Source organism: Triturus cristatus, chromosome 1_2 (assembly GCF_964204655.1).
Source record: "Triturus cristatus chromosome 1_2, aTriCri1.1, whole genome shotgun sequence".
In the NCBI taxonomy this organism is placed as follows: domain Eukaryota; kingdom Metazoa; phylum Chordata; class Amphibia; order Caudata; family Salamandridae; genus Triturus; species Triturus cristatus.
Window position 1 is genome coordinate 340,631,152 of NC_140580.1, and position 27,898 is coordinate 340,659,049.

Sequence of the window (27,898 nt, forward strand, 5' to 3'; positions counted from 1 at the left end):
GACAGTTGGGCTTTGTATATTCCTCCTAGATAGCCACACACAATGGGGAGCTTAGGTGTGACTGAATGGTCCATCACTGGCAGGATGAGAGTGAGCAGCTGGACCCAGCCCCACCCTCACTTGAATAGGCTGTGTCTTGTCACCCAAAGTTTGCATACCCCCTTTAGTTAGTCTGGAGCCATGGCCAGGAAGTCAGGGCACCTGTGCACCTTAAAGGCATGCCTCTAGAAGCTTCTCCTGACTTCAAATGCACAACTGGGTACATAAACTGGACCTTATACACCAACTCTTCAGTACACTTCTGGACCTGTGGATACTCTGACAGGAAGAAGGACTGCTTCTCTGAAAGACCGCTGCCTTCCTGTCTGGGTGAGAAGGACTGGGCCTGCGTCTCTTGAACCCAGAGTGACTTTAAGCACTAGTTGGCTGGGCTCTTCCTCAGAAGCCTCTGTCCACAACAAGCTTCCATCAACTTTGCATCTGTTCTCTGTGTAATTGTACTGTTGAATATATAAGTAAAACAGCAAGTTTTGCCTAAAAATCACTTTGGATCTATGTTACTGGAATTGATCAACAGGCACAGACCTCCCTAGCTCTAATCAGCCTTGCATCTGCACCTGGATTTTGCCATCTGTGGGTCTACCATGCCAAGTGGTGCCAACCCAGTCCTGGACCTTTGGAATTGAGTTTAAGGTGTTCTGTCAGTCTGTGTATCCAGCGGACCCGATGCAGCTCCTCTGCTGTGCAGGTGCAAACCCAAGCAGAACTGAAGTATCGCCGCTGCTATATGGGTTGGACCTGAAGCAAATACCCACATCACAGCACATCGAAACTGCTGCTGTGCGACACATCCCTGGAGCAGGCCCTGCATCCCTCATCGACGGCAGCCGCGACAATGCCAGACTCTACATTGAAGCCTCGCAGCTCTTGGGAACCGACTCATCGCCCAGCTGTGTGCCACATCCTAGGCACTTGAATTCACATCACAAGCCCTGTCAACTGGCTCCTTGACGATGATGTAGGCCCTTGCATCGCAGCCTTGACCCACCTCAGAATCGACTCATCGCTTTGGCTACGTGACACTTCTTCGATGCAGATCCTCTCAGTGGTCTGCAAACCAGGATTTAAGATACTTTGTTCAGCTGGCCTACCTGGGTCCCTGTAGCCGGCCTGTGCCCCATCGCAGTTGGCCTGAAAGTGTGACTTTGTCCCCATCTGGCTCGACCAGATATCCACAGTTGGCACTTCCAGCTTTTTAGGCTCTATTTTCACTAAAATCTTTAAAATTGCATATCTGCGGTGTAGGAATCTGGCTCTGTATATTCTGTACCAAAGTAAGGTATAGTGTGCACAGAGTCCAGTGGATCCCCAGAGGCTTTACAGAGGCTAAAGTAGATAATACTAAATGCTCTCTTTTGTGGTCGAGCAGTTCAGCTTATCAGAGGGCTGTGTTAACCTTATTGATGCTCATGACGGCTCCCGGCCGTCATGAGTCACGGTAGTCATGTGCTCATGACGGCCGGGAGCCATCCGACCGTTGCCGCGCGTGGAAGGGGTTAAGCATTTGTTGAACACACTTGAGCAAGAAATGATTACACCCACTCAGTGACTTCATCCAAGACCAATTGTTTTTAAAAATATTACTTTTTGTAAGTTTATTACTTACAACCAAAGATACTTTGAAGTAAAATACGTTTTGTACAATCCGTTTTTAAGTATAAAAAGTTAAACACTATGGAAGGAAAACCAATCCTGCAATTTCACAGAAAATTTCACAACTTAAAAATCCAGTTTACGGGTTTTAGGACCACCACTTGGCAAGGGTCCGGTAAATGTAGAGACTGCACCACTAGGGGCACTGTGGCGGCGAGAGCAGAGGTCAAATTAGGTCACTGGAACCCAATGATAGTCGGTGGAGACTGGGGGAATGCAAAGAGGTGCCGGTAAGTAAAATCGGAGTGGGGTTGTGGGGGTCCATTTCCATGGGTTAGGACCAGCACTGGAGGTGGGGGGGCATGAAGCACCCAGCACAGCGTTGGCTGTTCAATGCAAAGTAATGGAGACTGAATATTTTGAACAAAGGCTGCAGGCTTGGACCAGGAGGCTGGACGAAAGGGAACTGATGGCTCTGGAGGTAATTTTGGGTGCTGAAGAATTCCAGGACAATGTCGGTCGAGCTGCCCAAGGCCGGGGGCGGGTGCTAGAGCATAGGTATCTTTGTACATTGGAAAAGTCTTACCAGAGCTGGTCTCGGTTGGGCGAACCTTCGTGTTGAGGCTGCAGGTATCGTCCTGGAGTCCGGGGGAGGTCACTCCAAGACTCAAGCTCAGGACTGCTGGGGAACATTTTTGGGACCGGTGGGCTGCTTGGACTCGGGCCGGAGACATCCAGTACAGATGTAGGTCTGGTTGCGCAGTTGAGCAGGGCACTGGAGCTTTTCTTGTTTGTTTCTTTGTGGACAGGGCCGCTGTTCACTGAAGTTCCTGGTCTTTGGGGAAGACGGGCAGTCCTCCCAGGCTTGTGGAGGTAGGTGGACCTGCAGGACAAGTCACTATTTGGAGCATGTTTCTTTGAGGGTTGCAGACAACCCGGTAGGGCTAGTGCTAAATCGGTTGTCGTCTGGTGCCTTCACTGCTGCACAGCTCTTCGGTCCTTCTTTAGGTCACCAGGAATCTGAAGATCAAGGTTCAGGGGTGCCCCTCAATACTCAATTTAGGGGTGTTGCAGGTAATGGCCAGTGAGCTACTTACCTTTAGGTTGACTACATCCATTGTATGTCCTCTCCCTTTGGGGAGGGAAACATTTCTAATCCTATTGGCTTAAATCCTCACAACCACAATGGAGGATTTTCAAAGGAGGGGGTCACTTCAGCTCAGGACACCTTAGGGTGGTCCTGGCTGAGAGGGGACACACCTCTACTTTGTACTTGTTTTCCCGCTGACCTTGTTGCCAAAAGTGGGGCTTGGTCAGGGTGGCGGGCATCTCCACTAGCTGGACAGGCCCTGGCTAGCACAACAAAGGGAAGAAAACCTTTGAGGCTCACCGCCCTTGAATGCTGTTCTTGCTTGGGGGGTAGGTGTGAAGCACCTCCACCCAGAATAGGCTATGTTTCTGACCCACAAGAGTACAAGGCTCCCAACTGGGCAACGGTAGGGGTCAGAAATATGTCTGAAAGTGTCAGGCTGGTGCAGACCAGTCAGCTACACACTAGCGGTAGGGTAGGTTTTCAGAGGGCACCTCTGAGGTACCCTCTTAGTGCATTTATTAATGAATCCAGCACTGGCATCAGTGAGGGATCATTAATCTGAGATGTTAGGTACCAAATATCTTGGGATTGGGTGAAGCCATCATGGAGCTGTGGAAGTCATATTGACAAGCGCCCAGCCCATCTACTCTGACACTAGAGGGAATATCTGCTCATACAGTTATGCCCTCACTAGAGGTCTGGTGCATCCGGCCTCAGGGCTGTAAGACTCTTTACTTTTAGTTGCATCAAAACACGCAGGCTGCAGTGGCAGTGTGCATGTGTTTGGTGAGGGGTCTCTCAGGGTGGCATAATAAAAGCTGCAGCCCTTCGAGACCCTCTCTGGTCACAGTGCCCGTGGTACCACTGGTACCTTTTACAAGGAACTTCTGTGTGAGCCAGAGGTGTGCCAATAGAGAAACAAAGGTATAGTTTTGGGGAAGAACTCCAACACTGGGAACCTCTTCAGCAGGGACCCAGTGCACATTCAGTCAAAGTTGAATTCAGAGTTGGACAAAAAGTGGGGGTAACCATGCCAAAAGGAGCACTTTCCTACTTCCGGTTCTACTGATTGAATTTGTGTTGTTTTGGTCTTGTGATATGGGATCTTTTTTGTGTGTGTTTTCACTTTGACTGTTTGAAATGTTGCACAACCACTTTACACATTGCCTCTCAGTTAAGCCTGACTGCTCTGTGCCGAGCTACCAGAGGGTGAGCACAGGTTAATTTTGGGTTGGCCTGTTCTTTACCCTCACACGGATTGTTGTTGCTGCTTGACCATTGCTCACACCCCAATCAACTAAACCTGATTTCTCACAGAAGGTAGCTAATCTTTTAGATTTGATAGATTAGCAATTGGCTCAGATCAGTGGTGGCTGGTGACATTTGAAAGTGGTGGGGCGTAAAAAAAGGGTCTAAATGTGTTTTGTGTCATAGCGAGCCTGATTGACTAAAGGGGAACTGCAGGACCCTCACGCCAAGGAAATTTTGAAGAACAAAAAAAAAAGGCCCAAAGGATGCAGGTTAAACCACATTTCAGAAAGCAAGAATATTTATAAAAGTAGGTAGGATATGTAGACTTGAAATAATTAAACACATTTAAAACTGTCCCATATCGTGCTTCATTCCTGCTTGCACCCGTGCCATCCATTTAGCCTGACTGCATTATTTTAAAAGAATAGGGAACATTGGCGTTAGCCGCCTGACCTTATTGCCAAAGAAAGATGAACTATATGTCACCTCAGGTCTCCATTAGGGCCAAAGATTGGGTGGCGAAAACAGTGACCAAGTCTCCATAACCACACTCTCTCAGATGCATTGAATTAGTTATATAGCGCCACTCATACCAGTGCAGGGTGTCTGAGCACTTTGCATCACACGCATATTACACACAGACATTCAATCATACATGTGTAAATCACTGTGTAGGAAATGTTACGTAAGCCAAAGGACTAAAAGTGTAGGAGTCACATGTCATCCATACTGGTAGGCAGCATAGTTTAAGAGTGCTTGGTGTGGAGAAGCACAAACTCAGAGTCGAAAAAGAAACAGCATAGTTGGGAGTTTTCTTTAATAATAAGAATCGATTTCTAGCCAAATTAACCCTTTTTGCAACATTGATCAATGTTCTGTACTTTGCAGCGTGTATGCAGTTCTAGGATGAAAGTTAATACCTCACTATTCTATATTAGGACTAAGGACTTTAAATTATACATTGCAAGTAACCTGCTGATCTGTTTACATCTGTAATCTACATGGTACACGTTCTCTGCAGCAGGCATATTAACCCTCTGCACTAACTTCACCTAAGTCAAAACCACAACTATACAAAATGCTGATCTCTCTCTCCAGGAAGATAATTAATCACACGAGTTATCTTGACATTTATGTGAGGCCTGGTAATTGCGGGGTGAAAGAAACGCTGCAGCAGGTACTTTAAAGGCATAATAAACTTTCAAACACGGCGCCCCCAGGATTCCAGCACCCGGTGCGGTGGCACCGATCGCAACGCCCTAAAGCCAGCCCTGACTGGCATTGATACGGCACCGGAGGGTCTAAAATAGTAATGAATGTACATAACTATTTTAGGCCTAAGGAGGGCCTAAAATAGTTTTGTACATTCATAACTTCACAGTAACGGCCGGCATGATGGGGGTCGTCACGGGGGGTGGAGGCGGGTGGGTAAATGAAAGAAGATTATAAAACTTACCATCCTCGTCCTGCAACATCTTCTGGATGCGTTCCAACTCCCGCTCCGTCCTGCAACACCGCAGCTTCTGGATGCGTCCAAACTGCCGCTCCCGCCGTCCTGAAGTCTCGTCGTCATGTCGTCATGAATGAAAGGCAGCCTCCCTCCCTCCGCTCTGCCAATCACAACGCTGAGGCGCAGTAGAGAGCGCCCCAGCCGGGACCATTTTCGCTATGTAGAGTGGGCGCCGTGGGCGGTGCTGCTCGAGGGCATGGGGGGAGTGGCTTGCCCAGTGTTGTGCATACGGACTGTTTGATCGGCCCCAGGGCCGGCCAAACAGTCCCTATGCACAACACTGGGCAAGCCACTCCCCCCTGCCCTCAAGCAGGACCGCCCACCCCCGATCAGGCACTTCTGCTTTCTCGCAGTGCGAGAAGGCAGAAACATAAATGGTAGTTATTACCATTTATGTTTCTGCCTTCTCGCACTGCGAGAAAGCAGGGGGGCGGCGCCCAAACGCCCGTATGGAGGAGCCGCCACTGGCTCAGATGCATATTTACACTACATTTATGGCACTAGTCAAACATTTTGCACCATACGATTGCAGTAACAAAATCTCACATTTCACTTCCGAGATGGGGGAAAAGAGGCTCTCCTCCCCCCCCAATGCCCTGGGTGTAACTTCCCATGAGCCCTACTGCAGTGAGAATTAATGTGCAATTAATCTGGCTACTCATGACTTTCAGTTGATGAGCATGGAATGACGTCATAAGTGTTTTCCTTTTCTTCAAAGATCGTAAATGATATTCTGGCTAACTAAAGTGCAGGGAAAAACTGGGTAGGCTTTATGACTGGATGTTCTTGTGTTTTTGGCATGAGTTTGGGCAAGCTGGACCAGCACCTCTGCATATTTTAATCCTTTGACCTAAGAGGGAGGGAGGAAAGAAAGGAAGGATTATTGGGAAATGATGGATAGGGGGCTTGCAATTAGGAAGAAATTTAGGCAAAGGAAGGAGGGACAGCTAGTTTGTCTTGTTAGCTGGTAGTGTCTTGTTGCCCTCAAGCTGGGTGTAACCATACAGAAAAGAACTTGGCGGATATTTTGATGAAGGAAGGTTGGTCCAGGTTTACAGAAAAAAACAATCGTCAAGTAAATGATACCGGAGACGTTATAATCTCAACACCGCATCAGATGTATATACAGTTGAAACTTGTTGTTTGCCACGTTACTGCACATCATGTAACAAACCATGGAATAACCAGGTTTAGTCCAATGTTGTGTGGCATTTTAACATATTGCGTTTGTCTTTTCTGGGCACAGGCACCACTTCCAATTTGTCTAAATTGTGGTATCTTTCTGTTATTTTTCCCATTGTGCTACACAGATATCGGCAAAGGGTCTGCGATCCACAATTGGTGAGGCATTTGAGCGCCTGCACCGTCTTCTACGTGAACGTCAGAAGTCCATGCTGGAGGAGCTGGAGGCAGATACAGCACGGACCCTGACCGACATCGAGCAGAAGATGCAGCGCTACAGTCAACAGCTGCGCCAACTGCAAGAGGGCATACAGATCCTACAGGAGAAGCTGGGGGAGATGGACCGTCATTCATTCCTGGGAGGCATCCCATCCTTATCCGAAAAGTATGTCACCACCTATACATCCTCTTGTTTAGGTCTGAGCTAGACAGTTATTGTGCTACAGCCCACCCAAAGGCTAAGCATTTGTTAGCTGCAATGTCGCTCTCATATCCTTCATTGCAGTTTGCCGTGGCCTGCATGTGTCATGCCTCTTCTTGTTTGCCCCTCTCCTAGAGCATGGACCAAGTACTTCTGTCCATCCACTGCTCCTGTTTTCATGAGTTAAGAGTGCTTGTTTTTACACACTCCTTCACCCATTCATGTTTCTTCACTCTGCTCCTGTCTGTTTGGTCCCATCCCCCGCCCTACGCACTCCATACGAGTGCTTGCTACTTGGGTTGAGTTTCTATTTCTTTTACAAAAACAAACAAGCACATGCCACTGACTCTGTACTCCATGTCGCTGCCCGCCCTATCTCAATAGCTGCTGTTGCTCCCCCTTCGCACTTGGAAGTGGGAGGAGCTGCAATGTTTTCTAGGCAGACCGTGAGTTACAGAAATATCATACAGAACAGTATATAAAGTCCTAATCTGAAAATATTTTAAAGTGAGAAGTGACTTTGAGAACAAGGGCGCACTGCAACTTTGTGTTGTCTACTGGCAACTTTCAAACATATCGCTGGTGTAGCTTAAAGGAAATTCAAAAGGATGAAGCAGCTTAAACCGTCAATTAAAGCCCATGGCATTATTATTAACAGCTTTCTCAACATTGCAGTTACATACTATTAAGAAATTAAGCCGATATGCAGTGAAACAGAATTTGTTTATTGCAGTTGTTCGCCTAGAGTAACGCAAATTCTATGCGGAAAAACAATTACACATAAATGACTGTTTTATCAACCAAATACCCTAATTTAAATCCGGGATAGTTTGGTTTTCTACCTGTACCTTCAAAGGGATAAATGTGTCCTGGGCTAGAAAAGTCGTGTTTTTTTTTTTAAACTCTTCAAAATAAATTGACTACACAGCTATTGATAATAGAGAGGAAAGTGCACTTCATTACATCAATGCCCACTCTAATCGAGCCCACTCTAATCTAGCCCACTCCAATCGAGCCCACCCCAATCTACACCACTCCAATTTACTGCTCCCCCTTCTTTATTACATCGCACTCCGCGCTTCTTCAATCTACGCTACTTCCCCACTTCAATCTACCCTACTCCCCCCCCCCCTCTTTCAATCTGCCCCAATCTCTAAAACTTACCCCAGTCTAGCCCTCTCCAATATACACCACTCCAATTATCTCCAGTCTGCCCCATTGCAATCTTCTGCACCCTAGTCTCCCCCACCCGATCTACCTCGGTCTACCCCACTAGAATCTACCCTATTCCAATACACCACACTCCAATCTACCGCCCTCTCCCCACTTCACAACAATCTACCCCACTCCAAGCTGCCCCACTCAATTTGCCCCAGTTTACCCTGCTGCAGTCTACCTCAACCCAATCTACCCCACCCCACCTCACCCACCCACTCATTCATTCATTCATTATTTCTTTATTCGGTCAGTTTAAAAAAAGATGATAAAAGCACAGAATAAATGCATAATAACAATTTCATATCCATAAAATACTTCATATCCCTTGTATAAGAATAAAGAGAATAATAAAAAATAAAGAACCCGTTTTGCCACAACCTTATATGAGCCACACTCTGATATACACTACAGGATAACTTTTCCAAGGCCCTTAGGTGCAGGAAACCCCCCTCTTCCTTTTTCTCATGCAGGTCCAGAGAAAAGAGGCTAGTGAAAAACATATTAAAGGGTCAGATAGTGATTTTAAAAAGAAGAGTGCAATTCGACATTTCTGCTTTAAAAGGGGCTTAAGATAATAATACCTCTCTTTCATTTTGAGCCTACAAAATAAAAACAGATGCAAATCAGTTTGTCTTGAGAGGGGATCGCATGGACATAAGCTGAGCTCTGCATGATTATACTTTTTCTCTGGATTTCCTAACATTAAAGGAATCGCATTCGTGCGGAACCTCAACAATATAAATCTGTGCTGTGGAATGCTAACATCTGCTAGGTAATAGAACCCTCTCTCTGACAATGGGGTGTTCAGGTGGTAGGTGACTGCTGCAGCTTTTCCTTTATGGTGCTCCTTCCTCTTGTAATCCACCAGTGCAATAAAGATACTAGAGACCTTTTTCTTTGAGACCCTTCTGCACATTGAGGGTTCCTTAAATAGACCATGAAGGCTAGGCTCCTTCAGAACTGATTCCACATAGCCAAGCCACAGTGATTTCCTGCTTTTTTGCAAGGACTTTTATTGCTAAGAGACTTCTCTCCTTTCCCATCTTCCTGTCTTCCACCAGTTTTAATCAGGATGAATCTTTATCGAAAAGAACCCCCAAATAGGGAAAACTGTCAACCTCCATTCTCTTTCTATCTACATGTAAGTAGGGGGTTTTGTCACTTTTCCTGGCATCCGCTATAATGGCAAAGGACTTGGTGTGATTGACCCTTAGATCTAGGGAATCCATAAATGATACGTACGTGTTTATCAAACTTTGGAGGCCGCACCTTGTCCTGGCTATCAATACCGCGTCCTCGTATGCCAAGATGGGTAGGGGTTGGGAACCAAACATAGGGACGTCACGAGAAGCCTTAATAAGTGCATTTTCAACGCCATTTGTGTAAATAGAAAAGAGAAAAGGAGCAAGGACGCAGCCTTGCCTTACTCCTCTAACAACTTGAAAGGGGTGTGTACAGTCGCCATTTTTGGGATGGCGGATCCTTGCTGTTGCATTTTTATACATTTGTCTAAAAAAAATGTATTATGGCATGATCAGCCCCTATCTCCTCCAATATCTTCCATAGCATTTCATGGACAACACAGTTGAACGCCTACAAATCCATGAAAGCCATGTAGATTTTTCCTCCCTTCATTCTGACATATTTTTCTATAGTCATGTCTAGGTTTAGGCACTGGTCCACAGTGCCCCTTCCCTGCTGGAACCCATACTGGGCCTGCATTAGAATATTCTTCTCCTTCACCCAGCCCTCTAATTTAGAGAGGAGAAGCCGTCCCATCAATTTTGAGGTAGTATCCAGCAGGGAAATTGGTCTATAATTTTTAGGGTCTGCCCTATCCCCTTTTTTTATATATCGGGATAATGACACATGTGGACCACGAGGGAGGGGGCCTAGCCTGGCTATAATATTTAGAACGTTTGTAAGCAAGGGGGGCCCATAAATCCAGTGTTTCTTGGAAGAAGTCGATTGGGACCCCGTCTGGACCTGGAGCTTTGCCTGGGATACATGAACTCAGTCCTTCCTTCACGTCATTAAGTCAGAAGGAAAGTAAGCTAAGGGTGCACTCTTCTATGGTTGAGGGAGGTGTACGTGGAGGGGTGCTAGGGGCGAATATGTTTCCAAGATGAGTTACCCATGCTTACTCGCCTACATTGCTGTCAAGGGAGGGGTCCTTAGTATATTTAGAATGTGGAGCATTCACTATTCTCCAGAACTCCGTACTGTTGCCTGTTCTGGCTGCCTGGTCAAGGTCTGCCCATATTTCGTCCTTCATGTCCTTTTCTCTATTCCATCGAGCTAGCTTGTACATAGCCCTTAATACCTTTATTTGGTCATGATTTCTAGGACTTGTTTTTAAGGCGTGTAGCAGCGCCTTTCTAGATTTGGTACAGGGCGAGTTAAACCAGCCTTTACCTGCTTTTGGCTTTGACCCTCTGGGGCGCATCAGCGCCATTTTTACTTGCTCTAGGATACTGCAAAAGGCCGTTAACATTTCCCCTGGCTCAGTATCTGGTTCTAGGCATAATGATACCTTACTCCTTGTGCTTTGAATAAAATCCTAGGTCAGTTTGGGTTTGTTAATGTGGGCCCACTTTAGCTGTATACCGTTCTTCTGGCCACTAGGGGAGTGCCAATGTTTTGGTTGCAGGGAAGATTTTCTGGAAATACATTTAGCTGCAATGAGAGGATGGCGTGATTACTAAAACTTGAGAATACATTTTGGGGTCTAGTTGCCCTTTGACTAATTTGGGGTGGTGATTAGTATGTAATCAATAGTTGACACTGCCCTGTTTCTCTGAAATTTGCCCAGCGGATTGCCGGTTACAGGTTCGGGGTCATTAGTCATTTCCATGTCCTGGAGGATAATATCCTGTTTAGGGCTTCGCCGTATTCATTATGGGTGAAGTGATACGAAGTGTTTTCCCCCAGATCCTCTATTCCACACACGGGGCTGTATTATATTTGCAGGGGTGTGTGTTGAAATCCCCCAGCCAGATGATATTTGGTTCCTCCTTTCTGGAATTTCCTATGATATGGTTAAGATTCCCATCAACCTCTCCCACAATAGAATGGATATTTGTGCCAAATCTATTATTATAGGTGTTAATCAGGATCCACTTGCCTTCCTGTTCTATCTCGAATAAGAGAATATGAAAGTTTGGATTGGGGGGAATAAACTTTATTACCTTACCACGGAAGTCATTTGGGATCCGGGTCAAAATGCCCCCTTTTGCCCTTCCAGATACCGAAGGATTAGCTGGAGTTTGGAATGAGCGATAGACATTTACAAATATTGGTTCCATGGACCAGATCACTTGAAAACAGGAGATGTAATTTCCCTGCCAAGTTGTAGCCAGTCGTTGTCACTCAGTTTAGTAGAAATACCAGCCACGTTCCATGATACTATTTTGAACAGATCTTTGATGGCCTGCCTTGGGGAATTAGAAGGATGTGGGTACTCTCTGATAACAGGGCCTGGGGTGACATGGGTTTCACTATTTAGTGGAGTATTGGTACTTGGTTTATGCAGTCAATCACATGCCTCCAGGTCAGATAGGGGGGCAAATCTATTTTCTAGGATTAAATTTGGGGTCCCAGGATGGTCCCCTTGTTCCTGCCAGGCCCTCCCGCGGACGACAGTCCATTCTGGGTGCCACCCAAAAAGGGGGTCTGTAAAAATAGCCTAGGGAAAGCACAATAATCTGTGAGCTCTTTGATGGACCTCCCCTTAAGGACTCTAAGAGGTAACTAACAACCGCTTCATCCTTAAAGTTTAGGGCCACACAGTCTCCTAACAGTTTGTTCTTGGCTTCCCTAGCCAGGGTATCCTTCTTGCCATAATCAGTCTGTTTGGAAGATTTCTGCAAAAAAACCTGTGTTTCTCAATTTCTGTGTAAACCAGTGTAATACTTTAATCATTAATTGTTCTGTCGTCTCCAGTTGACCCTCCTTCAACTCTGGAACATCCCCTAACACTAATACTAGTGGTGTGGCTGCAGGGGGGAGATTTAGGAACTGCAGGCCAGAGGCCCGTTGACCAGTGGTCGATCTTTCTGTCCCTTTGTTACCAGGGTGGCCGCCCTCCCCATTTCGTGGCCCACCCTGACCCACAAGTAATGTCGGGTTAGAGCTCCGGTGAGGTCTTACATCCCCTGTTCCGTTCAGGTGATGCATCTGAGCTGGCACTGGGCTGCTGTATTTGGGTGTATCGCCAAGTGTGTTCATGTTGACAGAGACATCGGTATAACTGTGTGACTGATTAGATCTTTCAATGGGCATAGTCCCAGTCCCAATCTTTGGACAACTCATAGGTGGGATAATTCCTGTGTTTGGCTTTGGCACGCTTTTTCTGGTCTTGAGTCCTGCCTAGGGGGCAATAACTTCAGTAAGTGTGGATTACTTGTTGCCTGGATTTCAAGGTCTGCTAGCTTCTCTTCGATTCGAGTTAATTTTGTTAATATAGGATTTAACAAGGTGGCCACCAAGGTTTCAAATCTCAGCCACATGTCTTCATTTAATAAGGGGCTCGCATTACACGGGGAGGACTTCGCTCAAATTTTCTCCACCATTTACATCACAAACCCCTACTTCGTCTTCATTGCCCTTTACTTTTGCTGCTCTGGGGGTTTTTGCTGGTTTGTTATTCTGTGGGCCACCACCTCTTTTCCTCTTGCCTGGGTCACTGGCACCCGGCGGCTTCTTCGCCCCTGTGGCCCTGGATGATGACCTATTTGTTGGCGGTGCAAAATCTTGCTGCTCCGGGGCCCCACCATTCCGTGCTGTTATTTCTACCTCCTGTATTAGTGGGGGGAGTTGTGTATCAGCAATATGCACGATTACATTCCCCTGCGTGGTCCCTGTTAACAACACAGGCTCCAGAGATAGGCGACGCTGTGTCAATTCAATTCCATGATTTAAGACCGATGTGGCTCTAGTTAAAAGAGTCCATGGTCCCCACGATTCCACCTCCTGGGCGATCGTTCAGGGTCTTGCGCGTGGACATTTTGCTCATGTCTACCACAGGATATGGGGGTGGTGCATCAATAAACAAGCAACTGGACAATATGCAAATAAGCAAATGCGGTGAAATGTACCTTTACAAATTGAATGGTGTCAGACGTCAGAGGAGGGCCCCCCAGCCCAGCCTCCGACAGTGTGGACGGGCCCGGGCGCATCCCGCGCCGCGGGAGCACGTCGCGCTTTTGAAGTGCAGTGGGCAGGAGCTGGAAGTGACAGCCTCTTGCCAGGGGAGATGGGAGATGCAGTTCTCTCCCCGGTGGTGCTCCTCAGTGCTCAGCCTCCCTCTGTGAGATCCTTCAGGTCAAATTAGGTTACCGGTGGTCAAAACAAATACCACTACTCTGGAGCGTGTCGCGCTTTTGAAGTGCAGTGGGCAGGAGCCGGAAGTGACAGCCGCTTGCTAGGGGAGATGGGAGATGTAGTTCTCTCCCCGGCGGTGCTCGGTGCTCAGCCTCCCCTGCGAGATCCTTCTGGTCAAATTAGGTTTCCGGTGGCCAAAACAAATAACCACTCATTTTTAGCCATGCTGAACAGCAGCCACACTGGTGTACAACATGACTAAAACATATTTCCAAAGCCAATACCCCTCGCATAGGTGAGACCTGTTGGCTTTGCCAGTGCTTGTTATGCTAATGCTTACTAGAACGCCTCTATCCACTTACTATCCTCTTCCTGCTCTACCCTTGTGGGTCTACCATAGATACATTGTCACTCTCCCCACCATGCCTGGACGTCAACCACTAATCTTTTTTCCCTGGACTCCTTCTCTTATGGTAGTTATAAGCCACTCTGCCCACAACAGTTTGTCTTAGAATGGTACTGCATGTATTCCTCCTGTACCACCTACCATTAATATTGTTTATCACCCTTTTCAACCTTTATTCTTTTGGGCTGCTCCAGTGATTTCTACCTTCCTCTCACTCTCCTGCCTGGGACGGTCAGAGGGGTTCATTTCCCCTTGTCTTTATCTTTGTATGCAGCCAAAATGTTCATCCATTCTCTTATTTTTCCTGCGGGCAGAATAGTCATTGTCCTTTTCTTTGAGTGCTTCTGTACCACAGTCCTGAAGGGCAACTCGCCTATTCTACTTTTTTGATCCCCACGAACCGCTCCAACTCTTTTGGCAGGTCTGGTATCACATTCTCACTTTCTTGTCGGCCGCTGTCTCGGGAACATGTTCCCAGCAATCTTTTTTCAAAACCTTCTTTAAGAAAATCCCTCTTCCTCGCATCTTTCTCCTTGGAGCCTATTAAAGGAATTTCTTATACACTGCATCCTCAATTCTTCAAGGCATGCCAAAAGATATTAGCTCATCTGGTATTTACTCTCTAAAATATTCTCGCTCTATATTTCTCTTGTATCCTGTAATTAAGCTAAATGACACTTTCTGTACTCCCTTGTTTGGAGCATGGTTGGAGATTTTATATAAATATTCTAAAGAATGAATCGAAAGATGTACCCAATAAAGAATACAAAATGTAATGTAAACAATGCTATAAACTATACAAGTTGAAGATCATTTCTCCTATAGAGACTTTTTGTCTCGCCATCTTACCCTCTGTGAGTGTCACATTGAAATCTTTTTCTCTTCTCTATGATTGACAGAGAAAAACCTGCCTTTTGACCCATTTTTAGGTCTCACCTGAGCTAGCGCGCATGTGTTGCTCTGCAAGGTTTATTGTAAGGACTTCCAACTCCCAGAGCTTTTCCTCGTGTTTTTATTTTACGGCCAAGCTTTTGACTGGCCATTGCGTAAGGCTGTCACAAAAGAAAGCACGCAAATGGCCTAAGGCTCGGGTATGTCCCGCCTTCTCTTTAAATGTCCCCTCCCATAGCCTATGTGTCTCAGGAGCGAGTGCAGTAATTAGCAGCGCACAGTGTGCCAGCTGCACGGCAGACTGCATTCCAGTATCCGGTTACTTTCGCTGCCACTTTGACAGAAGCCAGACATAGCACCCCTCCTCCATTCCTCTTTCCCCTCAGCTGATCCCTTTGTTTGCGAGCAGTTGCTTTCCTGCTTCCCACCGTATAATGCATACTATATACACAGAACTGTACAGCGCTTTGAAGCCCACTGGGTCAGTATTTCGCGTTAAATTTATAAACTACTGTGCACGGTGCTTTCTGCATACGATTATTTATTAGCCCTAACTGTTCGTTTTCCAATATTATCCTGAGAGAAATTTTGGTATCTGGTTTATTTTATAAAGTTAATAAGATGAGAAGTCTTTGAAGCTGACAATTCTATTTCACAGCTGGGACGCTGAGGATGTTTCTAGAAATGGCGAGATATGTATTGTGAAGTTTCCTTTCCTGGCTGCAGACCAGCGTTCTTATTTCGTTTAAAGTTGCTTTGCGGCACTGTGGAATGTTATCCTTCCTACACACGCCTCTCCTCCTCCGTGCTATCCCTTCCCGTCTGCTTCCCAGGCCCCCGGACACCCTCCCATCCGCACATTGCTGGCGTGTGGTGAGAACTTCCTGACATCTGCAGTTGATCAGACCCGCAGCATTCATACATGCAAATAGAGCACAGATAAAGGCCGCTGGACAGCCATGCATTCTTTCCTTAATGACCCTCCATGGTCGCCAGATTTACTCTCAGAATTTTACTGACCAGGCTTTTATATTCACGAGCTTGATTAAAAAAAAATCCTTCTCTTCATAGTACTCTTTAAGGGCATGCTGGTCAGTGCTTGAAAGACTGGTAGAGTTAGAGAAGAGACAGTCACCTAAAAGGGAAAAGCCCCGGGTCCTCAAGGCCAGTCCACTTCCGGTGACTTTCACCTTAGATAAGTTGTTTTCTGAAAGGGACCTTTTATGTCTAACGAATATTGTAAAAAAAAGAACTTCCACTTAAAGTAGGTTTGTAGCAATGCCGACGTTTGCAAAATCGCATGTTGCTACTGCAGTAAAAGCGTTTACACTATACCAGTTAAGTTGACTCCAGTAAAACGTGAAAGTTTGAGTTAAGTAGAGTTGCTTTTTATTATAATTGTTTGCCCGCCTGAACATATTTTTAGTAAAATGTCCCGCAACGGTTTTTACACAGTGCCCGATCATTGACTAAAAGCTAAACCGGTTTTCTAGGATACAGTACCGATGGAAAATGTAAATAGTCCCTTTTCTTTCATATTAGGCCTCTGGCATAGTATTGTTCTTTGGTACGGTATAGTTTTTTCGAACATTTATGTAGCGCCTCATCCACCTGACGCGTGTCGAAGTGCCTTCCGGAGTTGAGTAAAAAACTACTCTGTTGCTTATGGTTGGCAGCAGGAGACTTAATAGAGTGACCCAACTAGGAAGAATTTGGGTGTCGTGTGTGGTTGGTGGATGCGTCAAATATTTCAAAATGAAAGTGCAAAGGCACTCAGCATGGAGTAAAGCAGAGAGTGATGTAAACCAGCATTTGCAATGCTATAGGTCTCGCATTTACGTGAGTTTAAGCTATTGCCTTTGTAAATGACTGTCTTTTATTTATGTTTTAAAAAACAAAATAAAAGGCATAGGCATTTACAATGTTGTTTTTATAATAGGGTCGTTCGTTTGTACTTTATGTTTACTTGGTTATATATAAGGTAACAAAAATGCTTATTACACTTTATTATAACTTTTCAATATACTGCACAGCAGGTACACTACTGCATAACATAGCTTAAACACATTGGCAAAGCCAATAGCTCTGGCAAAACACTTAAAGGTCCCAAAGACGAGACCTATTGGCTATGCCAATGCTTGTTTTTCGTTTGCGGCAGCTCGAAGAAGACCTTCTGCTCCATCACTTTATTACATCTCCAAAGGAGCTTCCTCAGGGAGTCCTTCCCTACTATCTTGCCTGCAGCCAATTGCTTCTATCTGCTCCCCCCCCCCTCCCTCTGCCTGAGGGAACCAAGTTTATAATGGATGTCGACTCCTGTGCATAGTTTACTTGAACCCTCTCCCTCAGTAAAATTTCTCCACAGCACTTTCCCATCATCAGTGCTGCTGTATTAAGTACAGTGTTCTTATTTGTGTCTTGCACCTCCACTAGTAGTGACCTGTCAAATGCCAGATAAGGCATCATATGTGCTGGTAACTTTGGTTCTGTTTTTCAGCAACAGAGATGGACCCAGAGCCGTATATTGTTAACTTTTTATGCTGGTTTTGGTGAATTATTTTGCATTGCCACTCCTGAAATGTTCAGGATTTAATTCTTGCACGACATCTAGGAAATAAATGTCTGTGACTGAACCACACCCTATGTATTTGTGTTGTCTTGATCAGGATGATGCCCCTACATGGTCTGAACACTGCCAAAGGATGCATCTAAAAGCACTTAGGGAGAGACTGTGTAAACTGATGTTGACCTCCTTTAAAAATCTCAAGGAAGTTGCCACTCCAGATTTAAGACCAGATCTAGTTTGAGGATGATGCGAAAGTGAGTGTTTCCACCAGAGGCATAAGCAGGGGCGTACCTTAACCCCCCCCCTCATCTTCCTGACCAAGCTACACCCCTTGGCATAAAATAGAGAAGAAACTTATAGGAAGAAGAGAAACGTGTAAGAGCTTGACTCTAAAGTCTTCTATGGTGCCAGTGCCCATTCTAGGAGATAGTTGCCCAGCTTCTGGTGTTTGGGTCAATCGGGTGAAAGATGCTCTGTAAAAAATGCTTGCTTCCCCTCCCTCAGAGTCATTTGTAGGCTCTCAAGGAGGTAGTGAAGTACGTGGTGCTAATGTCTGACTCTTCAACTTCAGCAACTCTAGTTGTGTAGTTAGTTCCTTTGCACATGAAGCACAGGTGATATCAGGTCTGATGTTGGTGTTAAAACCTCCTCTGAAGATGGTGTGCTCGGAGTATGTGACATTGACTTAAGGGACAACCAACATTGGTGAAGAGTCATTTTTGGGTGTAAGGATTTTGTCCTTTTGATAAATGGAGGACTAAGGAGTTGGTTAAGGAAAAATAATTTCAGAGTTTTCCAACGGTCACTCAAGTTGACCCTTATTCTGATCTCTACATTCTTTTTAATGCTATGCAGCAAGAATCTGCTTCTTCAGAAGAGTTTTTTTGTCACCTCTTGATTCAAGCGCTAGGCTTTTAGTTGATTTGAGAAGTGCAAACTCATTAATGTGCCCATTAACACTGTATTTTCCTATCTAGAAGCATCGGTTTCTCTTGACCAGGTTCACTAAGCAGTACTCATTTGTAAAACTGCCGGGACATTGAATGTGAACAGTGTTTGGCCCAAAGTAATATCTTCTAACGGGTAGGAGGAAGGAACTTTAATTACCTCCCTTTCAATAAGGCATTGGCCAACTAGGTGAATGAGCCCTCATCTAAATCTCTTTCAGCTCCCTCAGTTTGTATGTCCGTGTCAAAGAATTTTGGGTCTCCGTACTTGTGAGATCATTTGGCTCTAAAGAGCCTTAATGTGCAAGCCAAAACAAGTTAAGGTAAACCAAATACATATTAGGAATTGGATGCAAACCTTTTGCTGGTTGAGCTGTATTAGGAAGTGTATTTAACGCTATTTTTATATATTTGAAATGGAACTATATTGGTCTTCTGATTGATGTTAACAGAAAAATGATGTTTAAAAAATATGGACGATTTGTGGAAGATGTTCACTTCCAGGAACTTAGTCCCACGATCATCTTATGCGATTTGTTTCTTTGCTTGACACATCATACTCGTGCATAGGACTGCATGATCTGGATTGGATGGATTTCTTTAGACCTAAAGAGTGACTACTTCAGTCCCAGTAGTCCAATTTCAAAGGCAGTTTTGAGGTTCACTTGAGAGCGGAGGTGCTTCCTTTGGTTTATCTCTGGATTCTTTTACAAACATTTTGGTGGTGGTGTCAGCACGTTTTAGGCTGTGATCTGTAGAAAGCTACACATAATTAGACAACTGGCTAGTAAAATGCCCGCTCACCTTCTCAGCCATCGCAAATTCTGTTAGTTATAAATATCTTTTTGAGAGATTTGGGACTTTCAGTCTTAATTGCATAAACCACAAACCTTGCATCTGTGTTGCATTTTCCGCCACATACTAGCCAACACGTGTTTCGTCTCTGCGTAATTATATTCCAGCTGATTTGCTCAGGGATGACAAAAAAGTATTGATCAACATTTTATTTCAAACGCAGTTGGTTGTGTATACAACAGTCACAGTGGCCAATCAATATATACATTTATGGGAGCTAAGGAGTTGTGGAGTACCCTCCCACCTGATTCAATATACTAAACAAATTTATGTATTGCTTGGCCACCTTGAATATTGTATACACAACCAATTGTGTTTGAAATCAGATGTTGGTGATCTGAATACTTTTCTGTTGCCGGCCGGAGGAAGCCTGCAGGAATATTATGCAGAAATGAAAAACGTGTTGGCCAGTCAAGTGGCGAAATTTGCAACACAGATACAATGTTTGTGGTTCATGAATAAGGAATACAAGAAGATTGTTTATATAAGAGTGGAATTTTGTGTTGGAGTGCTCAGAGATTGACCTTTCTCTATATGAACATTGTCCTCTCTGTCTTTGAAGAAGATTTGGTGGCTTTCCTTCACCCTTGAACACCCTCTTGTGTATTTATAAATTTGTATTAACTGTGTCATTATTTGATTTGTGTGCACCAAACCTACCCAGTTAAAATTTTCTTTTCATTTATAATATAATGGAACATGATTTTTATATAGCGCACAGTCCCCAATTAGTACTTCCCGTGGCGCTATGGTACAGATCTTGTAATGTCAGTGTACATGCCTTTTGTCCAGTAGGTAAGTGAAGCATGGAATTATTGTAGGGTGTTCACTGCAAGGAGGATGTTTATGATGCGTCGGTCTTGAGACCTGGTGACAGGCTCTTATGGGGTTTTATATATGTTTTGGCTGTCTCTGCAGGGTGTATCACAGTGGGCGTGGAGGTCTTGTGACCCTCAGCCTAGCTTACTTCTACTTTGGAAATGTGGTTTGCTGCTTGGGTTCTCTGTGAACCACATACTTCACAGTTTAGGTACTGCCTTACGTAGGTGCTGGTGATGTAAATTCTTAATAGCCGGGTGTGTATTTGTTTTTTGGCAGCTATTAACCTAGAGTAGCCTTCGCTTTTCTTAAGATGTGCGATTAGACATGTTATTTAGCTCTGCTAAGGTATTCCAATCCTTTCCGATTTTTGTACAGTAATTCTACCCATTTCCTGTGTTTCCTTGTATGCAGGTTCTTGCTGCGTTTCCAGAGGTCTGGGTCTCATTCCCCCACCACTGTTGTAGTTGGTTTGATTTATTTTTCTTTTGAAGGTTCCCACTGTTGCATTTTTCTGCATTCTCATTAATCCCTTCAGACCCAACTCTTATCCATTTACAATGGGAAATCAGTGAGGTAGGTTGACAAGAGTTATTCAGTTGTTCATGTGACTGGTGTATGCTATGGGGAAAGGCTAATCAGTCCTCTGACATTGATCAGTAACCTGGTTTCAAATATTTTTTATTGAACACAACTGATGCAGTGCCCCTGTGTATCTTAAAGTGTAGGTGTGTTCTTAACTCGTGATCCTGTTGGCAAAAGCTTCATGAAGATTTAAGGTATGCTTGTTAACACACCTGGTTTCCATTACAGGCTCAAAGGGAAGATCCACGAGACAAACCTGACTTACGAAGACTTTCCTACCTCCAAGTACACAGGACCTTTACAGTACACAATCTGGAAGTCTCTTTTCCAGGATATCCATCCTGGTAAGGAACTTGAGCTTTATGATGTATTCAGATTGAGAAAGCAAATAAATGCATAATGGTCTTTTACTCATCTAATCTGGAAGGTGGTGAAATATTGTTGATTTCTTCTGTGATGTCCACTGCTAATGATGCATGCACTGCTGGATGTGGTTCTCGGACAAGGTTGTTAAGTCATGAAGGAGAAGGGAACCGAGTTGGAGAAGAGAGGCATATTGCTTAATTTGCAGCTACTATGACATGTATTGATGTCCTTTTAGTCACTAGCCTTGTCAAGTGACTTAAACTCTGCAGTTTTATCCCTTGCTCTCATTTTGTTTGCATTGGGCCCCCCCAGTGGAGTTCTAAACTTCTCATACCTAACCTGCTTCGACTGCCAAACCCTACAAAAATTGATTTCTTATCTTAGGTTCAGACCTAGTGGATTATTAAAGCCCAGAACCCTTGACCTGTCTCTGACAGCACTTTTCTTTGCATTTCTAAGAAGACCAACGTATCCCAGAAGAAACGGTCTTATTCAGTAGGCTTGCAGATGCTAGGGATTCTAGAGAGAGAACCTATTTCAGCAAGGAATCCTCTATTCCACCCATCCTGTCTACATCTTGAGCGTCAGCCCCTTCATGCTCCATATGCCTCGTTTGCATTACTACTTTCTTTGGGCAAAGGACAGTTGGTACCAAAGAAGTCTAATTTCTTTTCATACACATACATCACTTGTAAAAGAGCTTGCTACTGGCCCACAGGCTTTTAAATCTGCTCAAATTATCTTGTGCAATCTGACCTTTGCCACAAAATATAAGCAGTTGAGCGCTGTGCTTTTGGTTCCGTCATTAGGTCAGTTGCAGGGCATTCTGCCCCCATAGGAATCATCCCAGCCCTATACGAATCCCCTTCAAGAGTGAGTTGTCTGTGTTGTCATTGCACAGAATTACGGTAGGCAAAAGGGTGTTTGAAGTCAACAAGACCACTGCCCATAAAATAGACTTCTCAGTAGCAACTCTCACAGAACCATGTTGTTTGTTGTTTTTTTTCTTCTCATTATTTTTCATCATGTTCGGCAGTGTTGCAATTGAAGGTATACGTTTTTAAAATATTTGTGCAACAGAGAGATGTAATTATGTTAATATACAGAAGGGACTATGGGTCATATGTTGCATTCTGAACACATTCAATTATTGTGGCAAAACACTTAACTGTTTGAGACTTACCTGATGGTGGTTGCGGCATAAACAAGATGTAGTTTACAGTAGCTGCCGCCCACGGGGAAGCTGTCCGCTGGCCTTATACCACCAGAGGCCCTCCTTCACCAATATCGCGGCCGGGCCCTTCCACTGGTACCTGTGAAAAAAAACCTAGAGGCTTGGTGACCTTCTGTGGGTTCGTTAATCTGCTTTTTCCACTGGAATGCAGGATAATTGGCAGACCTCGCATGGAACTGTTTTAGAACGTGTCTGTTGCGATTGCTATCTTGGCCACGCCCCCTTGCTCAGGAACCCATGGTTAGTGTGTTTTGCCAGTTCTTGTTTGTTAGTGGGATTAGGTTTGTGAACTTAAAGAAACCATTCTGTCCATTTGCTACAGTTTCTCTGTATTAGATCAAATTATAAAAAGTTAGATGTGATCTTTAGAGGAAGAGGTGGATGTGAATTCGTGAAAATGGTTTGCTGTATTAATATTAATAGAGAGCAAGAGGAGATTACATATTGTAGTTTTGCAGGGGTAGGATTTTTAAGGAGAGGTTGTGTCTTTGAAATGAGGTGTGGACTATTTGCTGCAATCCAATAATAGGGATTTAGAGAAACCTGCATTCAACTTAGAGTGGGTTGTGCTCTGAGAGAGCCAGCAAGAAGGGGATTGAAAGTAAGAAGGGGTTTATTGGAAAGGAAGGGAGAGGCAACACTTTGAAGTTTTAAGTAAAGGACAGTTTTCTTGGGAATATAAAGGAGGCTTTGAGATTGTGTGCAATCTGAGGATGCAAAACTGTAGGGGGTAAAACATTTCCATACAAGATAGTGCTATGTTAGGTACTTTTGATGAACATTAGAGTCAGACTATAACAGTCTGTTGTCCCCTGACACGTTGCCGATAGACTGCCACTTAAGCAACAGCAACTTATCAACACAAGGGCTGGACATAAGAATAATGACTGGATACATATATAAGGACATTTCTAGATGTTTAGGCTGCCCTCAGAGCCAGCAGTAACCTCATGAGCAGAGCAGTGTTAGAGAGTATACAGGGTTAATAATGCAAAAATCAAAAAGAAGATTCTACAAATGCTGGAGCAAATGTCATCTGAGGGTAACCCTAGAAGCTTGGCTGCAGTATTACTTACAAAAGCGGAGTTGTATCCATTTTTGATCCCCCTGGTTGTGGCATGACACGTCTAAGACAAGGGTAGCTTCTCCAGAAGGTGGAGGTGTATAGTCTACGTTCCTGTGGCTGGAGACCCAGACAGTGAACTGAGGAAGATATAGACAGGGCTACTTTTAGCACGTACATGATCTTTGACGGAAAGGGGCTGCTGACTAGTTCTTCCAGAGCACTGCTATTTAGTAGATTGTATTGGTGAACGGTGGGGATGTCATTTAAATTAACTTTTTGGAAATAAAAACTACCAAAGGTAATGAAATGTGGGTCATAGTGTTTTTACCAACCAGTGGATAAAAACGTTCTTAGCATGTGTTGTAGTCATCCAGTGTTGGGCTCAGACGTTTTAAAGTTTTTTGTCTTCAAAGAAAGTCTTGTGTCCTGATTGCAATCAGTTGGCACTGCACATGAGCATCGACTTAATGTTAGATTGTTTTTTTTCCGCCCTTTGGGTTCAGGCATGAACTGCTGAGGCTTATATTTTGTAAGCGTTCTTCATGATTTCTTTCAGAACCAGACAGTGAAATTTAACTCCAGTACTCTGGGGGGGAAAAAGCCTTCGTCATCTGAGACCTCTGTAGACCAACTTACAAATTACTCCCAAACTTTAGCGCCCCGCGAGCCCTTTTAAGTCTGCATGCCCATTCTTTGACAATTTCTCTTTTCAGATTAAACTCAGGGTGATGGAACGGGCCCCTTTCCCATGCTGTCGCCAGCACTACACCAAGTACCCGTGGTCGACCACCACAAGAATTGTATCCTTTGTGTTCGAGGCATGTGGGCTGCTGAATTCATAGCTGTGCATAGATCGCCGCCTAGTGTTGGGTCCGGATGTTTGCACGTTGTTGTCCTGGAAGAGTCTTCGAAGTATCCTGAGATAGGTGACTCCTCCCCTGGACCACAGTGCGCATGGGCATCCTCTCCATCCTCAGATTGTTTTTTTCCGCCATTGGGTTCGGATGTGCTTATCTTGACTCAAGTTAGGAAAATTTAGTTTCAGGCCAAAAGGCCTTTAGTTTTCGTCGGTACTGTTCCCGATCGGTATCGACAGCTTACTAGCTAGTTTAGCGACTTTAATAACTTTTTCGGATCCATTATATCCGTCCATCGACCCTACATCGACGATGGAATCGAGGACCCCATTCAAGAGGTGTCCTGTTTGCCACGCCAAATATCCCCATATCGACGTCCACCCGGTGTGCAACAAATGCCTCTCACCGGAAAACGACGAATCGAAATGTATGGCCTGTGCCCGATTCAGATCCAAGAAGACTCTCCGGAATCGACGAGCCGCGAGACTTGAAGCGCAGCAGGCGGCACTGGCCCCGACCAACATCTTCAGCACCGAGGACGAAGATGTTGAAAGCGTGGAAAACAAACCCTCCAGCTCCGCTTCCGAACACGGTTCCCGATCGGAAGACGTCGATGAAGAGCTTTTTCACAGGGAAGAAGCCGACGATGAGGTAGGAGACTACGATGAGGCCTTAGGGGCCGAAGAAGGTAGCTCTGGTGACGAGCAAGGCCTACCCGTCCAAATGGAGGATATCCCAGAGCGTCAGTCTACGGCTCCGGTCGAGGGATCGCCTTCGGGCCTTACCCAAGATCAATCCCGCAGTTCCCCGGCCCCGCCCTCTGGCCCGGCCTCGGACATCCAGCGAGAGCCATTATTACCCAAAAAGACTGGTTTCCCTTCCACGAAACCGAAACCAATCAGCGCACCGGTTCCACAGAAAACGAAAGTGAAAATGACACTGGTCGGCTCGAGGAACATCACACCTTCGACGCCAGCCAAAATCGTCGGCTCCGACCGCACCAAAAGGGACTTCGGTGCCGAACTCGCTGCAGCCGATGTCTGCGCCGACCCAAAGAAAAAGGCCATCGGTACCGCAAAAGCGACTCGGCCTCCGGCACCGAAACAATCGGCACCGACCACCAAGGTTAAAATGGCCGCTGCATCGCAATCCACCTCGAAAGCAGCAACTACGGTACAATCATCGACGCCGTCGACAGCTACTACCTCTCCTCGACTCGATGACCCTGTGGCTCCGAAGAAGTCCACACCTACCTCCACGGAACCACTCGGCGCCAAAGAACCGTCGGTGTTCCAGGTGCGACAAGTTGCAGCGTCCTTGCAACGCATCAGAGAAAAGGCAGCCCTCCAGGCCACGTCGGGCTCCGAGCCAAAAAAGGCTCAAAAGGCGCCTTCGGCACCGAGCAACATCACCTTCGGCTTGCCGCCATCCACGGCGCCAAAACTGTTCGAGGTCAGAACACGTGTCACCCAGACAACGTCCCCATCTACTGAACGCTCTCCTGCTGGGACATCACCGTCCCACTTCATCGACGCCGACACCGGCAGGCTCATGCTCCGAAAGCGGAAGATCACTTCCGAGCAGGCTCTCGACTCCTACAGGATCCCGCTAAAGCAAAAACTGCCGGCGGAATCGGAACCAGTTCTTTATGAACGCCTCCACACCTCTTACCCACAACCACAGTCCTTCTCTCCGACACGGACGCAGTAGAGGACTATATGGGTGACGACCCCATCTACCCCAGGGATATGGACCCTGAAGGACAGCAGGACCCTGATCAAGTTTGGGATGAACCTGTAGACCCAGGTGCCGCTCTGGATACACAGGACACGCAGCTTTATGGCGCAAAAACGTCTCCCACAGAGGACACAGCTGCATTCAACGCCCTCATTGAACGTGCCGCAGCCAATCATGGAGTGCAACTCCACTCAGACATAATCGAGGACGATTTCTTGGTGGACACTTTCGCATCCTCAGAGAGGACTGTAAAGACTCTGCCCATGTTGAAAGGTGTCCTCAAGCCAGCAAAGGACATTTTCAAAGAAACCACCAGGGCACGGGTAATAAACCCCAGGATCGAGAAAAAATACAAGCCCGCACCTGGGGACCCTACGTACATTAGAGGCCAGTTACCTCTGGACTCCATCGTAGTTGCCAATGCTCGCAAACGTGCACACTCGCAGTCAACTGGTGATGCTCCTCCCCCGGACAAAGAGTCCAAGGTGCTAGAGACCTCCGGCAAAAGGATTGCAGCCCAGGCGGCAAACATATGGCGCATTGCCAATACACAGGCGCTCCTAGCTCGCTACGATCGCTCACACTATGACACGTTAGAGACCCTACTCCAACATTTACCAGACGAGTACAAAGAGGCAGCGGAGCTCCTCATCAGGGAGGGACAACTTCTCACAAACGCATCCATTAAGTGTGCACTGGATGCCGCCGACACAGCTGCGAGAGCAATAAACACCAGCGTCATGCTAAGACGACACGCCTGGTTACGAACCTCCGGGTTCAAACCTGAGGTTCAAAATAACATCCTCAATCAGCCCGTCAACCCTGACTACTTATTCGGACCAAAGGTTGACACCACCCTAGAAAAAATAAAAAAAGACACAGACACTGCAAAGTCGATGGGGGCTCTGCAAACGCAGACATTTCGTAGTGGCTCCTTTCGTCGCCCCGGAAATAGAGGAGCAGGTAGAGGACAGGGGTCACAGCAAACCTACAATAAAGGGGGAACACAAAGTACCTATGATAAAAACACCCGAGGTGGTTATCGTGGCTCCAGCACGAAGGGCAGAGGACGCGGTTACGGCAATACCAGGTCCTCCCCCAAAAACAAACAGTGACGCCCTCTCCCTTCCCCCCGACCACATAACACCTGTCGGGGGAAGACTCCAGCGGTTCCTGTCCACGTGGACTACCATCACCACGGACAGGTGGGTCAAAGATGTTATCCAACACGGTTACTGCCTCGAACTAACCTCCACACCACCCACAATACCGCCAAAGCACCGTCCTATGTCCTCAGAGCACTTAGCGTTATTACAGCAGGAAGTGCTAAGTATGCTGCAAAAAGGCGCAATAGAGGTCGTGCCCGTCCACCAGCAGGGGACAGGGGTGTACTCTCTGTACTTCTGAATACCAAAAAAGGACGGGTCACTCAGTCCTATACTAGACCTGAGACCCCTCAACCACTACATTCTCTCAGAGCATTTCCACATGCTCACCCTACAGCAGGTTCTCCCGCTGCTCAGACAGGGAGACTTCCTAGCCACGCTAGACCTCAAAGATGCGTATTTCCACATACCCATACACCCGTCACACAGAAAATATCTCCGGTTCACTATTCAGGGGCAGCACTACCAATTCAAAGTCCTTCCCTTCGGCGTGACAACAGCACCCAGAGTTTTCACAAAGTGCCTAGCTACTGTGGCCGCACATCTACGGAGGCAACACATACACGTCTACCCTTACCTGGACGACTGGCTTGTTCAGGCAAAGTCAGCCCAGCAATGTGCCAGCCACATGTCCTGCACCATTCACCTTCTTCACAGTCTGGGATTCTCACTAAATTACCCAAAATCACATCTCCAACCCGCACACGTACAACAGTACCTAGGTGCAACCATAGACACTCTGGCAGCCACAGC

The 27,898-nt window shown here is 45.9% G+C and overlaps 1 protein-coding gene across 1 annotated transcript in view; it reads left to right on the forward strand.

Moving 5' to 3' along the window:
• The window catches only part of TRIM62 (tripartite motif containing 62), a 134,350-nt gene that overhangs the window by 80,990 nt on the left and 25,462 nt on the right, over positions 1-27,898 (forward strand). Inside the window, exons 3-4 of the mRNA XM_085604009.1 lie at positions 6,818-7,074; positions 20,948-21,063. Of these exons, the coding sequence (XP_085460135.1) occupies positions 6,818-7,074; positions 20,948-21,063 (373 nt within the window). The remainder of the gene's footprint in view (positions 1-6,817; positions 7,075-20,947; positions 21,064-27,898) is intronic.